The sequence below is a fragment of the Diabrotica virgifera genome, chromosome 6 (assembly GCF_917563875.1).
Source record: "Diabrotica virgifera virgifera chromosome 6, PGI_DIABVI_V3a".
In the NCBI taxonomy this organism is placed as follows: domain Eukaryota; kingdom Metazoa; phylum Arthropoda; class Insecta; order Coleoptera; family Chrysomelidae; genus Diabrotica; species Diabrotica virgifera.
In genome coordinates this window covers 172,379,576-172,401,335 of record NC_065448.1, presented here as the reverse complement: position 1 = coordinate 172,401,335, position 21,760 = coordinate 172,379,576, and the positions used below count along the sequence as shown (strand labels likewise).

The 21,760-nt window shown below is 34.8% G+C and overlaps 1 protein-coding gene across 2 annotated transcripts in view; it reads left to right on the top strand.

Moving 5' to 3' along the window:
• Window positions 1-21,760, top strand: part of LOC114335080 (tyrosine-protein phosphatase 69D-like) — a 729,328-nt gene that overhangs the window by 377,946 nt on the left and 329,622 nt on the right. For both annotated transcript variants that reach the window (XM_050654333.1, XM_050654334.1), the window contains one exon: window positions 5,154-5,358. In XM_050654333.1, coding sequence (XP_050510290.1) covers window positions 5,154-5,358 — 205 coding nt within the window. The remainder of the gene's footprint in view (window positions 1-5,153; window positions 5,359-21,760) is intronic.

The window sequence follows — 21,760 nt, the reverse complement described above, 5'->3', positions numbered from 1 at the left end:
AAAAAATATGTTCATATTCGTCAAATTCCAATTGGAATACTTTAATGTGAAATAACCAAAAATGAAGTACATTTCGGAAAAACTCATTACAACTAATTTAAATTGGTAAAAAAAGCTTCGTTTTGATTTATAAAAAAAATTCTAGCATCAAAAGTAAACAAGATACGCTCAAAATAAAGTTAGTCCCTTTTTTTTTGGTAAAAGAATCGGGAAAATCACCCCCTAATTAGTATCTCAAATGAACTTAATCGTTACGACTTCACCAGTTTCTTGACTCGTGTACGTATTGTTTATATGATCTGCAAGCTTCGCCGGTTCAAAATCCTTATTTTTGAAAGGGCTGTAGTTAAAATGGGTTGAAAGAGTCACTGATCAGGAATGTATGCAAATTTAGAAACACCAAATCTTAATCATTTTTGTCCAACAGAAAAACAAAAAAATACGTGATATTTAGAAAAGCAATGCTGACTTTCTTTGTTTTTCGAGATTTTTGGTATCTCTACCAATTTTTAAATCATTTTAAAAAGAGCATACTTTTCAAATTTAAAATTTATAAAAATTTTATATTTAAACCAAATTTTTTCAAAAATATGCACTTTGAATCGATGAAACTTACATCATATAAACAAAACGTAAGTAAAATAATTTGTGGAGCGATAGCGATTAATTTCATTTAAGTTGCTAATTAGGGGGTGGTCTTCCCAATTTTTTTTGGCAAAACTAAAGGGACCAACTTTATTTTGAGTGTAACTTGCATAAGTTTACGGCCAGAAACTTTTTATAAAAACAGAAATAAAGCTTTTTTTAAACACTTTAAAAAAGTTAAAATGGGTTTTCCCCAAAAAGTGCTTAATTTTTTGGATATTTCATGTCGAAGTATTCTATTTGAAATTTGGTGAATACGAATCTATTTTCATTGGCTATAACTCTGGTTCTACGAGGTCCAGAGACCTAACGTGTACACCATTTTTTTTTTTTACTTTATTACAGGCTATATTTTTGTTAAGAACGTTTTTTCCGACAAAATACTTACTTTTTGAGTTATTTGCAAAAAACCGTCTAAAAATGTGGGTATTTTGTTGAAAAATGAACATATTCACTCGCAAATAACTCGAAAATGTTGATTTGGCGAAAAAGCTCTATAGAACAAAAGTTACTTAAAATTAGTCAGTTTACCCATTTCCGGACTTATTTTGGACATAGATTTTTTCACCCAAAAAAGGGGGTGAAAGTCACCTCCAGGGCAAAAGCACACATCGGCACAATATCACTTTTTTCTTTGACATGTAAGCTATGCGTATGACAAATTTCAGGTCAATCCAAGCGGTTCTTCAAAATTTAGAGCAAAAACCGTGAAAGAATGAAATGTACTTGCACTCCTGGCCTTCTCTATTCTACATTTTATTTCTTGTGAGTGATCCCATTGTTTGTTTACTATTGTTCCAAGATAGGTATACTATTTTACTCGGTCCACTGGTGTATTCACACACACACACACACACACACACACACACACACACACACACACACACACACACACACACACACACACACACACACACACACACACACACACACACACACACACACACACACACACACACACACACACACACACACACACACACACACACACACACACACACACACACACACACACACACACACACACACACACACACACACACACACACACACACACACACACACACACACACACACACACACACACACACACACACACACACACACACACACACACACACACACACACACACACACACACACACACACACACACACACACACACACACACACACACACACACACACACACACACACACACACACACACACACACACACACACACACACACACACACACACACACACACACACACACACACACACACACACACACACACACACACACACACACACACACACACACACACACACACACACACACACACACACACACACACACACACACACACACACACACACACACACACACACACACACACACACACACACACACACACACACACACACACACACACACACACACACACACACACACACACACACACACACACACACACACACACACACACACACACACACACACACACACACACACACACACACACACACACACACACACACACACACACACACACACACACACACACACACACACACACACACACACACACACACACACACACACACACACACACACACACACACACACACACACACACACACACACACACACACACACACACACACACACACACACACACACACACACACACACACACACACACACACACACACACACACACACACACACACACACACACACACACACACACACACACACACACACACACACACACACACACACACACACACACACACACACACACACACACACACACACACACACACACACACACACACACACACACACACACACACACACACACACACACATACACACACACACACACACATACACACACACACACACACACACACACACACACACACACACACACACACACACACACACACACACACACACACACACACACACACACACACACACACACACACACACACACACACACACACACACACACACACACACACACACACACACACACACACACACACACACACACACACACACACACACACACACACACACACACACACACACACACACACACACACACACACACACACACACACACACACACACACACACACACACACACACACACACACACACACACACACACACACACACACACACACACACACACACACACACACACACACACACACACACACACACACACACACACACACACACACACACACACACACACACACACACACACACACACACACACACACACACACACACACACACACACACACACACACACACACACACACACACACACACACACACACACACACACACACACACACACACACACACACACACACACACACACACACACACACACACACACACACACACACACACACACACACACACACACACACACACACACACACACACACACACACACACACACACACACACACACACACACACACACACACACACACACACACACACACACACACACACACACACACACACACACACACACACACACACACACACACACACACACACACACACACACACACACACACACACACACACACACACACACACACACACACACACACACACACACACACACACACACACACACACACACACACACACACACACACACACACACACACACACACACACACACACACACACACACACACACACACACACACACACACACACACACACACACACACACACACACACACACACACACACACACACACACACACACACACACACACACACACACACACACACACACACACACACACACACACACACACACACACACACACACACACACACACACACACACACACACACACACACACACACACACACACACACACACACACTCACACACATTTTCTTTTAATTTGGTATCATATTTGATGTTAATTTGCAAGAGCCTTCTCATCATTTCAAATAATAGACTAAGAGCCGCTATAGGTGAAAATTCTTAATCATTTTAGGCACGACGAGACCCTATAACTTAAATAGTAGAACCTAAAAGAAAACGTTTGAGCACTGTGCCGTCACTTTTCAGTGGCACATGCGTCTACAGTGGCGCATCAAACTTTCCACTTATGGACGGGATACATAAATTAAAAAATACGCTCCCTCATTACCAGAATTTAATTTTTTTCATTTTTTTAAGTTTTATGTGATTAAGACATAAGATTCATCGTAATTTTAACCCACCACCCTCTTCCCCCTTCCCCCCCATCAAAAACTTTATTTTTCGATTTTATTTTTTTTTGGTGGGATGCAATCAATTTTAAAATTTCAAAAAAATTACACGCATAGTTAAGGCTTTTATAAAACACTTCTATTTTTTATAGACCTGTAGGTTGAATGTACATAACCTCAAAAAAATTTTAAAATTTTTTTTTTTTGAAAAAAAGTATATAACTTTTTTTTGGGGATAGCTGCAGATCTAATTTTTTCTTAGTCTTGTGTATTTTATCAAACACTATATTTCTAATTTTTTTCAGATTTTTCTGTAACGTTAGTCACCTTCAAAAATCCAAAAAACTGTTTTTTAAGGGGGTTTTGGGGGGTTTGAACGTGTTTTTCTGATTTTTAAATATTCTAAAGAACTTAGTTATTTCAAGTTACATATAACCTATAAAAACAAAATTGATTTGATATATTATGAAGTCTATAAAAGAGGGAAAATCCCCCAAAACCCCCCAAAAAACAGTTTTTCGGATTTTTGAAGGTGGGGAGACTTACGGAAAAATCTGAAAAAAATTAAAAATATAGTGTTTGATAAAACACACAAGATTAAGAAAAAATTAGACCTGCAGCTATTCCTCAAAAAAAGTTATATGCTTTTTTGAAAAAAAAAATTTGTTTTAATTTTTTGAGGTTATGTACACTCTACCTATGGGTCTATAAAAAATAGGCATGTTTTATAAAAGCCTCAACTATGCGTGTTAATTTTTTGAAATTTTAAAATTTATTGCATCCCACCAAAAAAAATAAAAACGAAAAATGAAGTTTTTGATGTTGGGGGCAGGGGGAAGGGGGTGGTGGGTAAAATCACGATGAATCCTATTGTTAATCACATAGAACTTAAAAAAATAAAAAAAATTTAATTCTGTTAGTAAGTTCTGTTAACTTTTAATTTATTTATCCCGTCCATAAGTGGAAAGTTTGATGCGCCACTGTCGACGCATGTGCCACTGAAAAGTGACGGCACAGTATTCAAACGTTTTCTTTTAGGTTCTACTATTTAAGTTATAGGGTCCCATCGTGCCTAAAATGATTAAGAAATTTCACCTATAGCGGCTCTTAGTCTATAAGGGGAGTGTATTACACAGGTTTATGTCCTATTTATAATTTTGTACTTAAGGTTGTTATAAAAATTGTATTGGTTTTACTTTAAATATTTCAAATATTCAATTGTAGGTTTAATGAAGATTTATTTTGATTTCCAGTTTTCCAGCGATCATTGCCAATATCAAAAATATCAAGTGAAGGTGGACAATGGGGAATACAAATATATAACTTCTTCTTTAGATGTTGACAATTTTCATGTTAAAAACTTAAAGCCCTATACTCCACATACATTTTATGTGAAATACACTTCAAATAGCAAAAATGCACTGATTATAAAAAAAGATTTTATGACTAGACAAGCAAGTAAGTAAATTTAAAGTATATTAATTTATTAAACTACACGCATAAGATAAATACTGTATGTCAGCGTTTTCAGAGCATCTAAAAAATCATCGTAATCCCGAGCGTCGTACATAATGTGCAGCCCCTCATCAATTATTCTTGAAAATAAATGCCTAAATAATTTATTATTATTCCACAGTAGTGGTTCCACAGTAGAAGAATTATTGCGCGCAGCAGTCGATAGATAAGGGTTTCAGGAAATTATAAACATGATAACGGCCAAGGTCTGACAGTGTTTGACTACCTGCTTTAGCTTTTGCTATTGCTACTTTCGCTTGCTTTTTGGCGACCATACGGTTTTGAAGCTCTATGTCCGAACCATTTTCTTGCAGATTTTTGTATAATTTTCTCTTCTCTTTATTTCTTCTTATACTTCGTCTGACCACCACCAAGGCTCTTTATCCTCAAACTTCTTTCCTGGCGTGTTCCAAAGTTTCAATAGGTGGTTTCCAATCTCTAATGGTGGTGGTGATGTTCCTCCAAATTAGATTAAAGCTTTCTTTCATGTTCCAGCACATTATTTTTGGCATCCTTGCCCTGAATTCTCGTCAAACGTATTAGAACAAAAACAATGATATCATCCAAATGGTAAAAAACATAAGACTCAAATTCAGAAACGAAGTTTGAATCTACCAACCTTCGTTGGGTTTATACTGAATTAGATAATCCAAAAGGACCTAAAGAAATTGAAGCGATCACTACGTCCAATCACAGCAAAAGCAGTCCTCTTTCGTGAAGTAGGGTCCAAAGTAATCTGCCAAAAATCTTTTCTAAGATCAATCGAACTGATATATTTTACACCTCGAAGCAAGGATAATACACCATCAATATTAAACACAGAATAAGCATCGTGACGAGTAACTTTGCTGAAAATTCTGCAATCGAAATAATCAAATTAGCCAGATTTCTTTTGACAAGGAGGACTGGAGAGCACCAAGGATTGATAAAATTCAACAACTCTAAGACGCCATATTTCTTCAAACACGTCATTTAAAATGACTAAGAATAATGTGATCAGCAAATTGTCACTTGCTGAATCCACAATAGTGGATGCCAAGTTGTCACTCCAGGTATATAATACGAAGGTATTACCTTGGCTAAAACCTTTACCAAGGCAAATTTTTTCGTTGCCTTTATCGGGTTTTTCGTCTTCATTGAATTTGATGTGAAATGTGGCCTGTTCATAAATGTTTTTAATGGGTGTAGTGTACTACGTGAGTCTATTCGAGCAACCCATAGGGCTGATAAAAAGGATCAAGTTTCAATACTATCGAAAACCTTGTAAAAGTCAAATTATATTATATAAAGGTACATTATATTCCGTGGTTTTTTCTACCAGTATTCTGATGGTTTGTAAGTGATCATTAGTATCAAACCCTTTTCCAAATCCCGCCTGTTCAACTGGTTGATATAAATCAAGTGTTTGTGTTATACGGTTGGTTATTATTATTGATAACAATTTGAATAAGTGTGACAACAAACTTATAGCTCTGTAGTTTTCAATATTAGTAGTGTCTCCTTTCTTGTGCAAACGTATTATTTCGGCGTTTTTCCACAGGCTGGGTATATTTTTTTTCTGTTACACTTATTCAGCAAGACTTCCACAACCTCTACAACGATGTTGATGCCTTTTTAACATTTCAGACGTTATACGATTCTCGTCAGAAGCTTTTTTGTTTTTCATTTGCTGTAATGTAGACTATGGTGACTACATACAATCTTAGGTAGACCAAAATGAGAAAGATGTTCCTTAAATTTACTAATGGCGGTTGAGCACCAATACTCCTCGTAGTAAAAGATTTAATCCACAAAAAACCCATTTTAAACTATTTTACAAAAAATAGTTCCATATAAATTACTAAAAAAGTCTTCGGAATAGCACTGTGGTTAAGGCGCGTACACATCTGGCGAACGCATGTGGCCGAAGCCTTGCGACCAAACGCCTTCGGTAAATGTGTACGCCCCAACAAACGGTAGCAAAAGTGTCGAACGTCGTCGCAATTTTGTTTTGATTGTCAAATTTGGAATCATGGAATATAAAAATTCTTCTAGTTTAAAACTTATTGGTTTATATCGGGAGCGGGAAATTTTATGAAATCCAGTGCATACATATTACAAAATAAAATAAAGGAAATGGATGCCTGGAACGACATCAGCAAAATTATGGAAGGCGATACAGGGGAGATCAAAAAGAAAATTGGAATCATTATTAACGCCATGCCGACGTGAGAAATGAAAACAAAATATCTCTTTTAAAACTGGTTCAGGAACCGACTCACTTTTTAAGTCTAGCTGGTTTGCTTTTGGAAAATTTTGAAAAAGCCCCCCGTATTCCATTTCAGCTTTTGGATCATTAAATAAGTAGACAAATATCCCTCTATACCGACTTCTGCTTTTGAACAATGATGTCCACCAGCGCCGTTTTCGTCGTCCTTGGGGAGGTCTTTCACTGCCTCGGCCTCCGCCTCAAAAATAATAAAATACGACGCCCTTGCAATAATTATAACCTCATTTGATGTAATATTTACAATTAACATCAAATAAATAACTGCCGCGCCACGAATCGCCAAAAATACCCGCGAAACTGAACGAATGAGTGCAAACGAATTCGTTCGCTGTAATGTGGACGAAAGACCAAATTTTTCATCAAACGCCGAAAACATAGTAGTCCAGAAAGCCACTGCGCATCCGCTAGGGAAAATATTCTAATTCGGATTTTTTGCACAATCTTACTCAAAAAGGACTCCTTTTAACAAATTTGCATGTTGCCAGGACCAAAAGGTGGTCAAAAATTTTTTAAACGTTTTTTTTTTGTTTTTTTCCTAAGATTATTTTTTTTGCATGGAAAAAAGCTTTTTAGGTTTTTTGGATCATTCCAAACAGAAAAGGTCTTTAGTGACTTTTCTCTAAAAATGATAGTTTTGCGAAATCGGCCATTTTTAACCCTCAAAAACTATGTGAAAACTGAAAATTTAAATGTTGCTAAAGTAGGTAGATATTCTTTAAACATCTATTGATGAAATCCCGAAGAGTTTTTTGCAATACAATATTCAAAACTACTTTGTTTTTTAATTGCTATTCAAGCGTGCGAGACACTATTTTCCACCGACAGTATGGTGCAAATGAAAGGAATAAATTCGTTATTTCGTTAACTGGCGACTTTCAGGAAAAATCCCGAAACAGGTCGATTTTTATTTTTAAGTTGTGATATTGTGGCATATATGGTATACTAGTGACGTCATCCATCTGAGCGTGATGACGTAATCGAAGATTTTTTTAAATGAGAATAGGGGTCGTGTGCTAGCTCATTTGAAAGGGTCTTCAATTTTCTATTCATTAATATAAACATTTATATAATTATTTATACTTCTTCTACTTCTTCTACTTCTACTTCTTTTTTTGTCAAATAATTTAATTTAATAAAAAATTTTTGGACACCCTGTATAAATAATTATGTAAATGTTTACATTGCTGAATAGAGAATTGAAGAACCTTTCAAATGAGCTACCACACGACCCCTATTCTCATTTAAATAAATCATAGATTACGTCATCACGCCCAGACGGATGACGTCACCAGTATACCATATATGCCACAATATCATAACTTAAAAATAAAAATCTACCTGTTTCGGGTTTTTTCCTTGAAGTCGCCGGTTTACGAAATAACGAATTTATTCCTTTCATTTGCACCATACTGTATACACATGCAACGGTGTCGCGCACGCGTGATTAGCAATTAAAAAACAAAGGAGTTTTGAATACTGTATTGCAAAAAACTTGAATTGGGATACACAGCATCTCAGTAAACATCATATTAAAAATAAACCTTTTAATAATTAAACGCCCGTGGTAATGGTTGTTTTAATAAATACGATTAACCTAGTTTTTCCATCGATGCATGCTAGTATTTGATACAAGGTCGAGTTGCAATAATATTCAGTGGGTGTTTATTAACAGTCAGCACTTTGAATCACGGTCACCTCGGCTTACCAAAACAGTAAATAAACAATAACCGACTTTAATTATATTTTTACGAGAACAGATACATCAATTAGCAGTTGAGATTCGACGGGGTAACATCGATTTCAAGTAAATAATATACCACCAGTTACTTTCTGTGATATATTCAACGTGTAAATAAATGTCTTAACAACGAACTATATTTACTACATCAACCCTCATAGTCGGGGTAACCACCCCTAAGTATCCAGGGTGGCTCAGAAGACAGGAGCCACCATATGGCGATCCAAGACCAGGGAAGAACTCAGGACTGGTAAACTGGAACAAGGATGGGAGGAAAGTCGTCCAAGGATGAACTCCAGGAGAATGGAGTAGTGAACAACAACTTTATCGTCAAGAGTAAGGACGTCAAACCCGATACGGAGCTGAAGGTGCTGCTTTACATAATTACGGCTGTTCTGATTCTTAGATTGGCGTGGTCATTATGGAAGGCCCACAGAAGGAACCTCAAAAGGAACATTCATCGTGGACTGGCGAGATCTACAGCGAACACAGACGTGTAAAAGTGGTGAGTCCATACTATCTATTTTTATGGTATTTCCTGATTCGTATAATATAAAGTATAAAGTACAAAGTAATATTAACGTAATTATCATTTAAGACGCACATTACCTTTTAAGTTTTACCTATTTTTACTTAATTATTCTATTTTAATTTCCTTATGACACCAATATTTATCAAAATATACAGAATTTTTTAACCCTGATATTAGTTATTATAGGACGTAATGATACACTTTATTTGATACTGGTTTTTATATGATTTTTTTATATATTTACCAACATATTTTATCTTTGGGCTGATTTTTATCCATTTATTATTTGACTACTGATTTTTTATTACATTTTTATTGGCTAAGCAGTAGACCCCTTTTTAATGGTGATTTATATTGATTGATATAATGATTTTTTATTGCAATTTACTATATTTTTTACTAATTTTGACATAATATTTTTCATATATATTTACTATACCTCGTAAGACTGTCAAATTTATGCGTTCGTTACGGGTACAGGAATAAGAAAATTATGAATAAATGAGTAGCAACAAAGTTACTTGGGAAGATTTCATCAAAATAGTTGAGGAGATTACGCAAGAAGTAACAAGACAAAGTAGAAGGGTCTTGAAGAAGAAAGTACCTAAATCTAAAGATATACAAGAAGAAGTAACGACACAGCTAATTAAATTGTATAACAAATTCACACATTTAACGAAGAAAAATTGGGAAGCGCTATCGGACAAACAAAGAGAAGCGTGCAACAAATATTTCGGAAAAATAAGAGACAAAGTTATACGCTCATTTCAAGCTGTAAACTTAAGGACAGTAGTTCCAAGTTCAATACACCAACTAATCGACAAGGAAATAGAGGAAGAACAAAGCGACGAAGAAGTAGAAGAGGAAAAAAGTGACGAGGAGATAGAGGAAAAAATTGACGAGGAAATAAAAGAGGGAAAAAGCGACATAAAACAAGAAAAAAATATTAAACATGGCTCTGACAATCAACGAATTTTTGAATATTGCAAGCAAGGTATTGCCCAACGAGTTTGATGGAAGCGCAGGGAAATTACAACCATTTTTAGACGCATTAGAGTTACTTGGAAAAATAGCAGAAGTACATGAAGAAACAGCAATAACATTAATAAAAACAAGATTGACTAATAAGGCTAGAAATCTGATAACTACAGAGGATACGATCCCACTTATAGCAGCGGCACTGAAGAAGGAATTAAGAGGTGACAATCCGAAAACGATAATAGACAAGTTAGCAAAGAAAAGGCAAGGAAACAAAGATGCAGCAGTGTACGCATCCGAAGTAGAGGAATTAGCGGTACAGTTAAAGGTAGCATACATAGCGGAAGGAATGCCATTGGAGCTAGCGAAAAAATACACAACGGAAACAGTTGTAGCAACAATAAAGCGAAACGTTAATACGGATAGAGCAAAGTTAATACTGGAGGCAGGTAATTTCACAACACCGCAGGAAGTAGTATCTAAATTTTTATCGATTGATACGACAGAGGAGAACACACAGGGAAGAGTGTTCAATTATAGGACGAATTATGAAAATAGGAGAGGACAACAGCAATACCGAAGAGGATACCACAACAAATACGACAGAGGAAGAAGAAATAACTTCGGACAACGGAACGGAGGAGAAGAAACAGGAAACCAACGGAATTATTCCAACAGAGGATATAGACAATTCAACAACCAAACATACAGAGGAAACCAGAGAGGAGGACGAAACAGAAACGTAAGGCTACTTGAGTTAGAAGACAGCCAAGAGGAACCAGAAAACCAGCAGTTGGGGTTTTGAATGAACGAAACAAGGAAAGTACACAGTCAGAAGTGGAATATAATATTTACAACTTCGACTTAAACCTAACGAATTTTGTACGAATGAAAACAGGAATCCTAGAAAACACAAATACCTTTATCATAGACACAGGAGCTGATATTTCAATACTGAAATGTTCACAAGATTTTATGAAGGAACATGTGAAACCAAACACAAAAGCGAAAATAAAAGGAGTAACTAAAGGAGAATTACAAACAATGGGAGAAGTTGAAACAACGCTAGAAGTAAAAGGATCTCGATTTGAGCATATCTTTCAATTAGTGGAACCTAGCTTTCCTATTCCAATCGACGGAATCATTGGGAGAGACTTTATTTCAAATTTTCAATGCATACTAGACTACGCTAACCTTAAAATGCACATTAAAGAGGACAACGATTGTTACATTAGTACAAACATTTTGGATAATATAGATAATGACACGATAATAATACCGCCTAGATGTGAAATTTACAGAATCGTAAAAATTTTTCAAACGCTGAAGAACGACAGGATAGTGGAACAACAAGAAATACAACCAGGAATATTCATAGCGAGAGCAATTATTTCAAGTAATAATCCGTACATCAAAATTTTGAACACAACCTACGAAACAGTAAAAGTAGATACAAACGAAATCAAAACATTAGACATTAAATTATTCAACATATATAGACTGATCAACGACAGCAAGGATAGGAAAAAGGAATTACGGGAATCATTGAAGTTAGACATTCCAGAATACATACGCGATAAGTTAGTATCTTTATGTGAAGATTATTCAGATATATTCGCCCTAAGGCATGACATGCTAACATGTAACAACTTCTACGAGCAGAAACTCAGAGTTAAAGACCAAACTCCGGTATACATTAAAAACTATAGGACACCTCATGCACAAACAGAGGAATTAAACCGGCAAGTGCAAAAACTGAGAGACCAAGGAATAATAGAACCGTCTACATCAGAATACAACAGCCCAGTACTACTGGTACCGAAAAAGGCGATAGATGGAAATAAAGCATGGAGATTATGCATAGATTTTAGACAACTGAACAAGAAAATAGTCACAGACAAATTTCCTTTACCAAGGATAGACTCGATACTAGATCAACTAGGAAGAGCAAAATGGTTTTCAGTTATAGACTTATAGCCGGTTTCCGAAACGTTATTCAAATCTCCGATCATCTAATCGGCTGTCAGATTTGATCAACTGTTAACCAGTGATGGGTTTCTCAAACGCCAATTATTGTAAAATTACACGATCATAGATCATGTAATCGATGATCTGACATACAATTTGTTATCGATACTGTCACAATTGACTGTTATCCTTCAAAATTTCAATTATATTAACCTCTAAATCCAAACTTGTATCTTTGTATCTCTAAAGGTGCATTCTCTCTTACGTACTGTCACTTTTGTTTGGAGCAAGAATTGAATGATAGCATTTTAAAAATGAGGCTAGATAATTTCAAAAAGAATAAAACGCATTAAATTTATGTTATGAGATTTGGAGATATAAAACAGTTTATTTATGATCTATAATATTTTATACTCATATTTTTATTTTTGGTCTATATAATTACTTTTTGTATTTAATTTTAATTTATTTACCGGCTGTTTTATTGTCTTCAAAGTTAGCTGCTATAATTTCACACACGTTTTCCCTCTTATTTACATCGCTATTATCATTATGTTCTGCTTTTTAGAGCTCTGGCCTCTCAAAAAATAGCTCTATGAGTCTAGCATCGTTGTTATCTTACATTTTTAAACGAAAAAAATATAAATTATATAATCAAATATACAAAAATATCCGAGATATCCATGTTCTGCAAGTTAAATAAATTTTTTAAATTATTTCTTCCATAAAAAAACTTATGTTTATTGAATAATATGATTTATCTCATTTATATATGTGTTATTTGACAATTTTTTCCCGGTATTTGTTAATAACAGTAATTAAAAAACTAAAAAAACTCTTAACAGCCCGTTAATCGACGGATAATCTCATATTAGGTACATTTTTACCGCCGTTTGACAAGCGAAACTGGTTAATCGACCTTTCAGAGACTCAAAATACTTATGATCGGCTGTTAACAAGCGATTAATCTTCTGTCAGGTGATCTACTGTTGTTAAAACTAGTTTGTTTGACGTTTCTGACGCATTTAATCCATTGTTAATCGTCGATTACATAATTTTTGAGATGATCATCCTTTCGGAAACCGGGCGTTAATGTCAGGTTTTCATCAGATACCATTAGAAAAATCATCGAGAAAATACACATCGTTTAGTACAGAAAATGGAGCATTTCGATTTACCAGATTACCTTTTGGATTAAATGTAAGCCCAAATAGCTTTTCAAGGATGATGTCAATAGCATTTTCGGGATTAACACCGGACAAAGCATTTCTTTACATGGACGATATAGTAGTGATAGGAATATCTGAAAAACATCACCTAGACAACCTGAAAAAGACATTCGAGACATGTCGAAAATTCAATTTGAAACTTAACCCAGGAAAATGTCAATTTTTTAGAAGAGAAGTAACATATTTAGGACATGATCTTTCTCGGGAAGGAGTATCACCAGACAAAGCGAAATATGCAACGATTGAACAATACCCGACACCTAAGACAGCGGAAGAAACAAAAAGATTAGTAGCATTTTGTAACTATTATAGACGTTTTATTCAAAATTTTGCTGAAATATGCAGACCACTCAACAGATTATCAAGAAAAGGAGTAGAATTTTTTTGGTCAGAAGAATGTGAAAAAGCATTCAATAAGCTTAAATCATCTCTGATGAAGCCACCGATCCTAAAATATCCAGATTTCAATAAACAATTCATCCTAACAACAGACGCATCCAACGAGAGTTGTTCAGCAATTTTAAGTCAAGATTATAACGGAATAGACCTACCTATAGCATACGCATCAAGAAGTTTTAATAAAGGAGAATGTAATAAACCTATAATCGTTAAGGAATTACTAGCGATTCATTGGGGAATTAATCATTTCAAATGTTATTTATATGGAGCACCAACATTTTTAGTAAAAACGGATCATAAACCACTCACACATTTATTCGCAATGAAAGAACCAACTTCGAAACTTACAAGAATCAGATTAGATTTAGAGGAATACGATTTCGAAATAGAATACATAACAGGGAAAAATAACTATGCAGATAGTCTTTCAAGAATAACATTACATCAACTAAAGAACCTATACATAGACAATACCCATATATTAGCTATAACACGAGCTCAAGCAAGAGAAAATAAGAAGGAAGCAAGGCAAACGAAGGCAGAAAGCGAACTCGCACTACAGCCAGAAGCCCACAAACAGACAGTAAGAAATAGGTCTGGATCCCGCGTATGAAAAAAAAGTTGATTAATAGCAAGCTGAAAATTTGTTAATAGGTTAAGGGTGTCTAGTCGGATAAACTTTGATATGTGGGAACACTGAAACAGCGGCAGTTTTAATTGTGGAACAGGTTACAAATTTGGGACGGTCAGACCACGAAAACGGCACATATATTTTGTCCGACAGAATAGACTTAAACTCTCCGAACAGAGATTAAACTCTCATGCAAAAATCAGACTGCTATTTATCACCTGTCATAATTCCTGTCATTTGAAATATTCTACATGTTCCACTCATTAAAACGCCCATTTGGTGACAAATAGCAGTGTGATTTTTGCATGAGAGTTTAATCTCTGTTCGGAGAGTTTAAGTCTATTCTGTCGGACAAAATAAATTTGCCGTTTTCGTGGTCTGACCGTTCCAAATTTTTAACCTGTTCCACAATTAAAACTACCCCTGTTCCAGTGTTCCCATTTATCAAAGTTTATCCGATTAGACACCCTTAAGCTATTAACAAATTTTCAGCTTGCTATTAATCAACTTTTTTTTCATACGCGGGATCCAGACCTAAAAGGTACTAAATAATTTAGAGGCGCATAGACTACCAATTTTGTCTTTTGGAGCAGAACTAATCTCACCAAGGCTGAGCATTAGGGTCAAAAACAAAATAAAGTGCAGCAAGAGCATAGCCACAGGATTCAATCGTTTCGATTTAAACCCAATGTTGGCACAGCTTGATAAGCTGGCGGTAGAGAATGCAGTACGTAAAGTAAAAATGGTAGGGGAGCAAAGTATGCTAAATGTGCAGTCACTCGAGCGCTTTGGGGACCTATTGGGTTGTGAAGAGTAGGTCCTAAAACCAAAAAAAGTTAAGTAAAGTTTTCCATTTTAGTGGGCGCTTGCCATTTTTAAATTTAATTTTCCATTTCCAACAATCGCTTTTTCCGATTATAACGCCATCTATCCATAATTCGAAAAAATGTTTCGAATAAAAGTTACTTATTTTTACGTAAGGAATCCAAATCTGCAATAAAAAATGAGGGCTCCTATTTAAGATTTTAAAGTAACCCCCCACCCCACATCCATGTGGGGTCGTGTTTGGTACCATTCGATAGATTTTTCAAAAATATTGAATAAGTGTCTTTTAAAGTTTTTCGATCTGATGTTCATTTCGCGAAATATTCCGGGATTCGTATTTAAAATATTAAATTTACCCCCCACCCCTCTCCGTGGGAAGTAGTGTTTGGTATCATTCGATAGATTTTTAAAAAATATTGGGCATATATTTTTTAGTTTTTCGATCTGTCATTCATTTCGCGAAATATTCGCTTTTTTCTTGTGAAACTTTGGGACTCACCCATTTCCTTACGCCAGGCTCAAATCGTCAGATTTTTGAAATATACACTCTTTTGCATGTACTTAACTTACCTTATCTTAATCTGACAATTTCGAGTTTTTTTAAGGATAGATTTTTTTTTTCGGGCCCCCCTTAACGAACTCCCCTGTGTTAAGAGCCAATATATGGTAGAGGTACATCTGCAGGGTACCAGGTTTCTCCCATATGCTAATCTGACGCGCTCGAGTAACTGCAAAAATCCCCGCTTGGGCTCCCCTACCAAAATATACGTAAACGATATTATTTTTAAAGTGTGCACAATTGAGGAATTTATTAAACAAGGAAACAAAATATTAAAGAATGTTGAAATATACATATGTGAAGTACCAGAAACAATAGAAGAAGACAAAGAAAAACACAGGCTAATAGAAGAATATCACAATCATCCGATGTTTGGAGGACACGTAGGAAATAACAGACTCATAAAGAAGCTAAAAGCAAGATTTAGATGGAAAAATTTGGAAAAAGACGTAAGAAAATACGTTAAACAATGCCATAAATGTCAAATTAATAAACCGAATAGAACACATGTCAAAGAAGACGTGATATCGGACACTTCTTCGAAACCAGAGGACACAGAATACATAGATACGATAGGTCAATTCACTAGAAGCAATGCAAGCAAGGAAGACAAAAAAGAGCGGCAAGAAGAAAATAAGCCCAAAACAACATCACAACACTTTAAAATAGGAGACCTAGTCCTGGTAAAAAGGGAAGAGAATGGTAAGTTTGATAGTCTTTATGTAGGCCCTTTCACAATAACAGAGGTAAATAATGTTAATTGTAAGATCAGATCGGAAAACAATAAAATCAAGGAAATACATACGAATAGATTATATGCTTACAATCCGAGAACACCGTGAGTGACAAGTGAAACGGGAACAGTCTAGATAACGAACATTTTCACTTTTATTTTTTGTATCTAATTAGTATTTATAGGAAAAATGTATATATTGTACTTCGTAAAACGCAGCAAGTAATTAGTGGTACTATTAGAAAAATTTTCTTCCTTTTCCGTAGTCGGAAAATTTTCGGGGGAAGGGGAAGATGAATTGGGATACACAGCATCTCAGTAAACATCATATTAAAAATAAACCTTTTAATAATTAAACGCCCGTGGTAATGGTTGTTTTAATAAATACGATTAACCTAGTTTTTCCATCGATGCATGCTAGTATTTGATACAAGGTCGAGTTGCAATAATATTCAGTGGGTGTTTATTAACAGTCAGCACTTTGAATCACGGTCACCTCGGCTTACCAAAACAGTAAATAAACAATAACCGACTTTAATTATATTTTTACGAGAACAGATAAATCAATTAGCAGTTGAGATTCGACGGGGTAACATCGATTTCAAGTAAATAATATACCACCAGTTACTTTCTGTGATATATTTAACGTGTAAATAAATGTCTTAACAACGAACTATATTTAATACATCAACCCTCATAGTCGGGGTAACCACCCCTAAGTATCCAGGGTGGCTCAGAAGACAGGAGCCACCATAAACTTTTCGAGATTTTATCAATCGATGTTTAAAGGATATCTACCTACCTTGGCAACATTCAAATTTTAAGTTTTTCACATATTTTTTGAAGGTTAAAAATGGCTGATTTCGCAATTTTTCAATTTTTAATCGCTTATATGTCAAAAACTATCATTTTTAGAGAAAAGTCACTAAAGACCTTTTCTGTTTGGAATGATCCAAAAAACCTAAAAAAACTTTGTTCCATGCAAAAAAAAAATAATTTAAAATTAAAAAATAATTAGAATATTTTTGCTAGCGGATGCACAGTGGCTTTCTGGACTATAGAATGAATTCGGTTGAATAGTGCAGTTACTGAAGGAGGATATGAGCTATTAGCTGCGATTTCGTTGAACCTCCATCGATTTGCATGAAAATTGGTGAGTGGTTAGAGGATATCTCAAGGAACACAGGTAACATGGTGCCAACTTGCGCTTTTACCCTGGGGGTGGATGTCACCTCTTCTCGGGGGTGAAAATTATTTTATTAAGAATAACCCCATAATTCGATAGAGCGACAAATTCTAAGCAAAATTTACCATATAAAGTTATTTAAATAAATCAAAGCTTTTTGAGTTATTAAAGATCATAGATTTTAATTTGTCATGAGAAAAATGCATGTTTTTAACCGATTTTTCACAAATAACTCAAAAGCTATAAGTTTTTACTAAAAAGTTGTTATTACCAAAATTGAAGCTAATAAAAAACTAAATAAACTCCTTACTAGAAAAATCTTTTAGTGTTAACATAAAGTGAGTTATAGGTAATTGAACGTATATTTTTTTCGGCGAGTACCCAAATCTAAGTAGTCAAGCTTAAATAACGGGAAAATGATGCATTTTGCAACATAAACTTATTAAGGCGATACAGTAGCGATCAACAGGTAGCCAAAACGCGTTCCAAGATTGCGGCTGTAGTTTTGAATATTTTTTCGAGCTATTTGGCACACGTATTCGTAATATAATAAAGAATGGCGCTACAAATCCCAATTTGAAAAATATATTAATATGTGGAAATTACTCTGTAATTAAATACAGTATTAAAAAAACGAGCCTGTACCGCCAATAAGAAGAACAAAAAAATACAATTTCTTTAAATAAACTTTTTTATCCGATGCCTAGATTTTGTGTCATTTTGGAACTAGGTACTAATGAAATAAAAAATTTTCGTAGTTCCAAAATGACACAAAATCTAGGCATCGGATAAAAAAGTTTATTTGGAGAAAGTGTATTTTTTTGTTCTTCTTAATGGCGGTACAGGCTCGTTTTTTTTAATATTGTATTTAATTACAGAATAATTTCCACATATTAATATATTTTTCAAATTGGGCTCCGTACCGCCATTCTTTATTATATTACGAATACGTGTGCCAAATATCTCGAAAAAATATTCAAAATTACAGCCGCAATCTTGGAGCGCGTTTTCGCTACCTGTTGATCGCTACTGTTTCCCCTTAAACACTTGTCAAGAAACAGATGTACTTAGAAATATCCTATCAACTGAGTACCCGCTCGAGTCGACGGCATTAAAATTTATGCTCCAAAAAGTTTTCAAAATTTATCTTTTAAAAATTTTTCCAAAAATGTTATTGTTTTTTTTTTAATAACTCCGGTAATTTTTATGATATCAGGTTCAACTAAAATCCATTTGAAAGCTAATTGCAACGGCAATTAAAATGAGTTAAATTTAATCTTTTAAACCCCTTACTTTTTTAAAAATATCTGGCTAAATGGCCTGATTACATAGTTCTCGCAGCAAAATTTAAGATTCAAACGTTTCTATCTCGGTTATTTTTTACCCTACAGAAATAGTAAAAACGGTAAAATATTCGATACAAAAAAAAACTAAAATTTGGTTTTATATCATTTTTTACGTATATTGAGTATTTTTGGAGTTATTATCAAAAGAATATGAAAACAACGATAATTTTAAAAATTCTGATTTTTTAAATTACATCTTTTTTTCAACAATATGCATTCTAAACCGGTCAAAATTATTAAAATAATTACTTATGCTAATAAATAAATTCTTTTAAGGGTTACTATAAATTTTAATATTTGTGGAAATGTCATATGTTTTATTTTTCACTTTTTCCTAAAAGATTCGAAAAAGTTCTCTTATTTTCATCATTACTTGCTTAATTTTGATGCTGTTAATTTCGTCTGGAGCTCATTTGATAGGTATTCCAAAGTTTGATAGGTATTCCGAAGTGTTTAAAAGATATATTTTATAAATTGCGTTTTCCCGTTATTTAAGCTTGAATACTTAGATTTGAGTACTCGTCGAAAAAAATATACATTCAATTTCTCATAACTCACTTTGGGTTAACATCAGTTTAGTTCTTTAAGTGAGGAGTGTATTCAATTTTTTATTGTCTTCAATTTTAGTAATAATAACTTTTTTGAAAAACCTTATAGTTTTTGAGTTATACGTGAAAAACAGCTTTAAAACAGGCATTTTGTTAGGAAAAAATAAAAATTTTGATCTTTAATAACTCAAAAAGTATTGATTTATATTAATAACATTATATAGCTAATTTTGCTTAAGATTTGTCCCTCTATCGACTTATAGTATTATTTTTATTAAAATAATTTTCACCCCCGAGAACGGGTGGCATCCACCCCCAGGGTAAAAGCGCAAGTTGGCATCATGTCATCTTTATTCCTTGTGGTATCCTCTAACTACTCACCAATTTTCATGAAAATCAATGAAGGTTCAACGAAATCGGAGGTGAAAACCTTCAGTGACTGCACTAGAAGGGCTTCGGTCACATGCGTTCGCCAGATGTGTACGCGCCTTTATGTGCCACATAACGGCACGGGGTGTAGCAGAGCAGACTTTGGGAATCAAAGCAGACTGGTCTAGAGTTTAACCGGCAAAATAACGCAAAAGATGGAATACATAGTACACTGTGAAATAAAAAGAGATGAAACTAGCAGATGTGAAAATTATCGATATAAACGTATAAAATAACATTACATTACATAGTGTCCCAACTTTAGACGTCTGTGACAGGAGTATTTTTATGAAATTCTCCTGTCACACTGACAGTTGTCATAATCCTCCGATACGTCTTAAGGTAGGAAACTATGTAATGTAATGTTAATTTATACGTTTATATCGATTGTTTCATTCATAGAGATACTGACTGGCCAATAGAAAGCTACAAGAATAAAAATTACAGCGGGAATTATTTTCGATAATTTGCCATCTTCAAGTATTACGTTAGATGCCCTTCGTTGCTATGCAAAAATGAACATTCAGTAATATTAGTGACAATTAATGTTTTACAACTTGTCAAATAGTGGAGTCACTGAAGATGGATATGAGCTATTACCTCCGATTTCGTTGAACCTCCATCGATTTGCATGAAAATTAGTGAGTGGTTAGAGGATATCTCAAGAAACAAAGATGACATGGTGCCAACTTGCGCTTTTACCCTGGGGGTGGATACCACCCCTTCTCGGGGGTGAAAAATATTTTATTAAAAATAACCCCATAATTCGATAGAGGGACAAATTTCAAGCAAAATTTGGTATATAAAGTTATTAAAATAAATCAAAACTTTTTGAGTTATTAAAGATCAAAGATTTACCTTACTAGAAAAACCTTTAACCCCTTACTAGAAAAACCTTTTAATATTAACTAAAAGTGAGTTATAGGTAATTGAATGTATATTTTTTTCGGCAAATAAAAACTCTAAGTAACTATT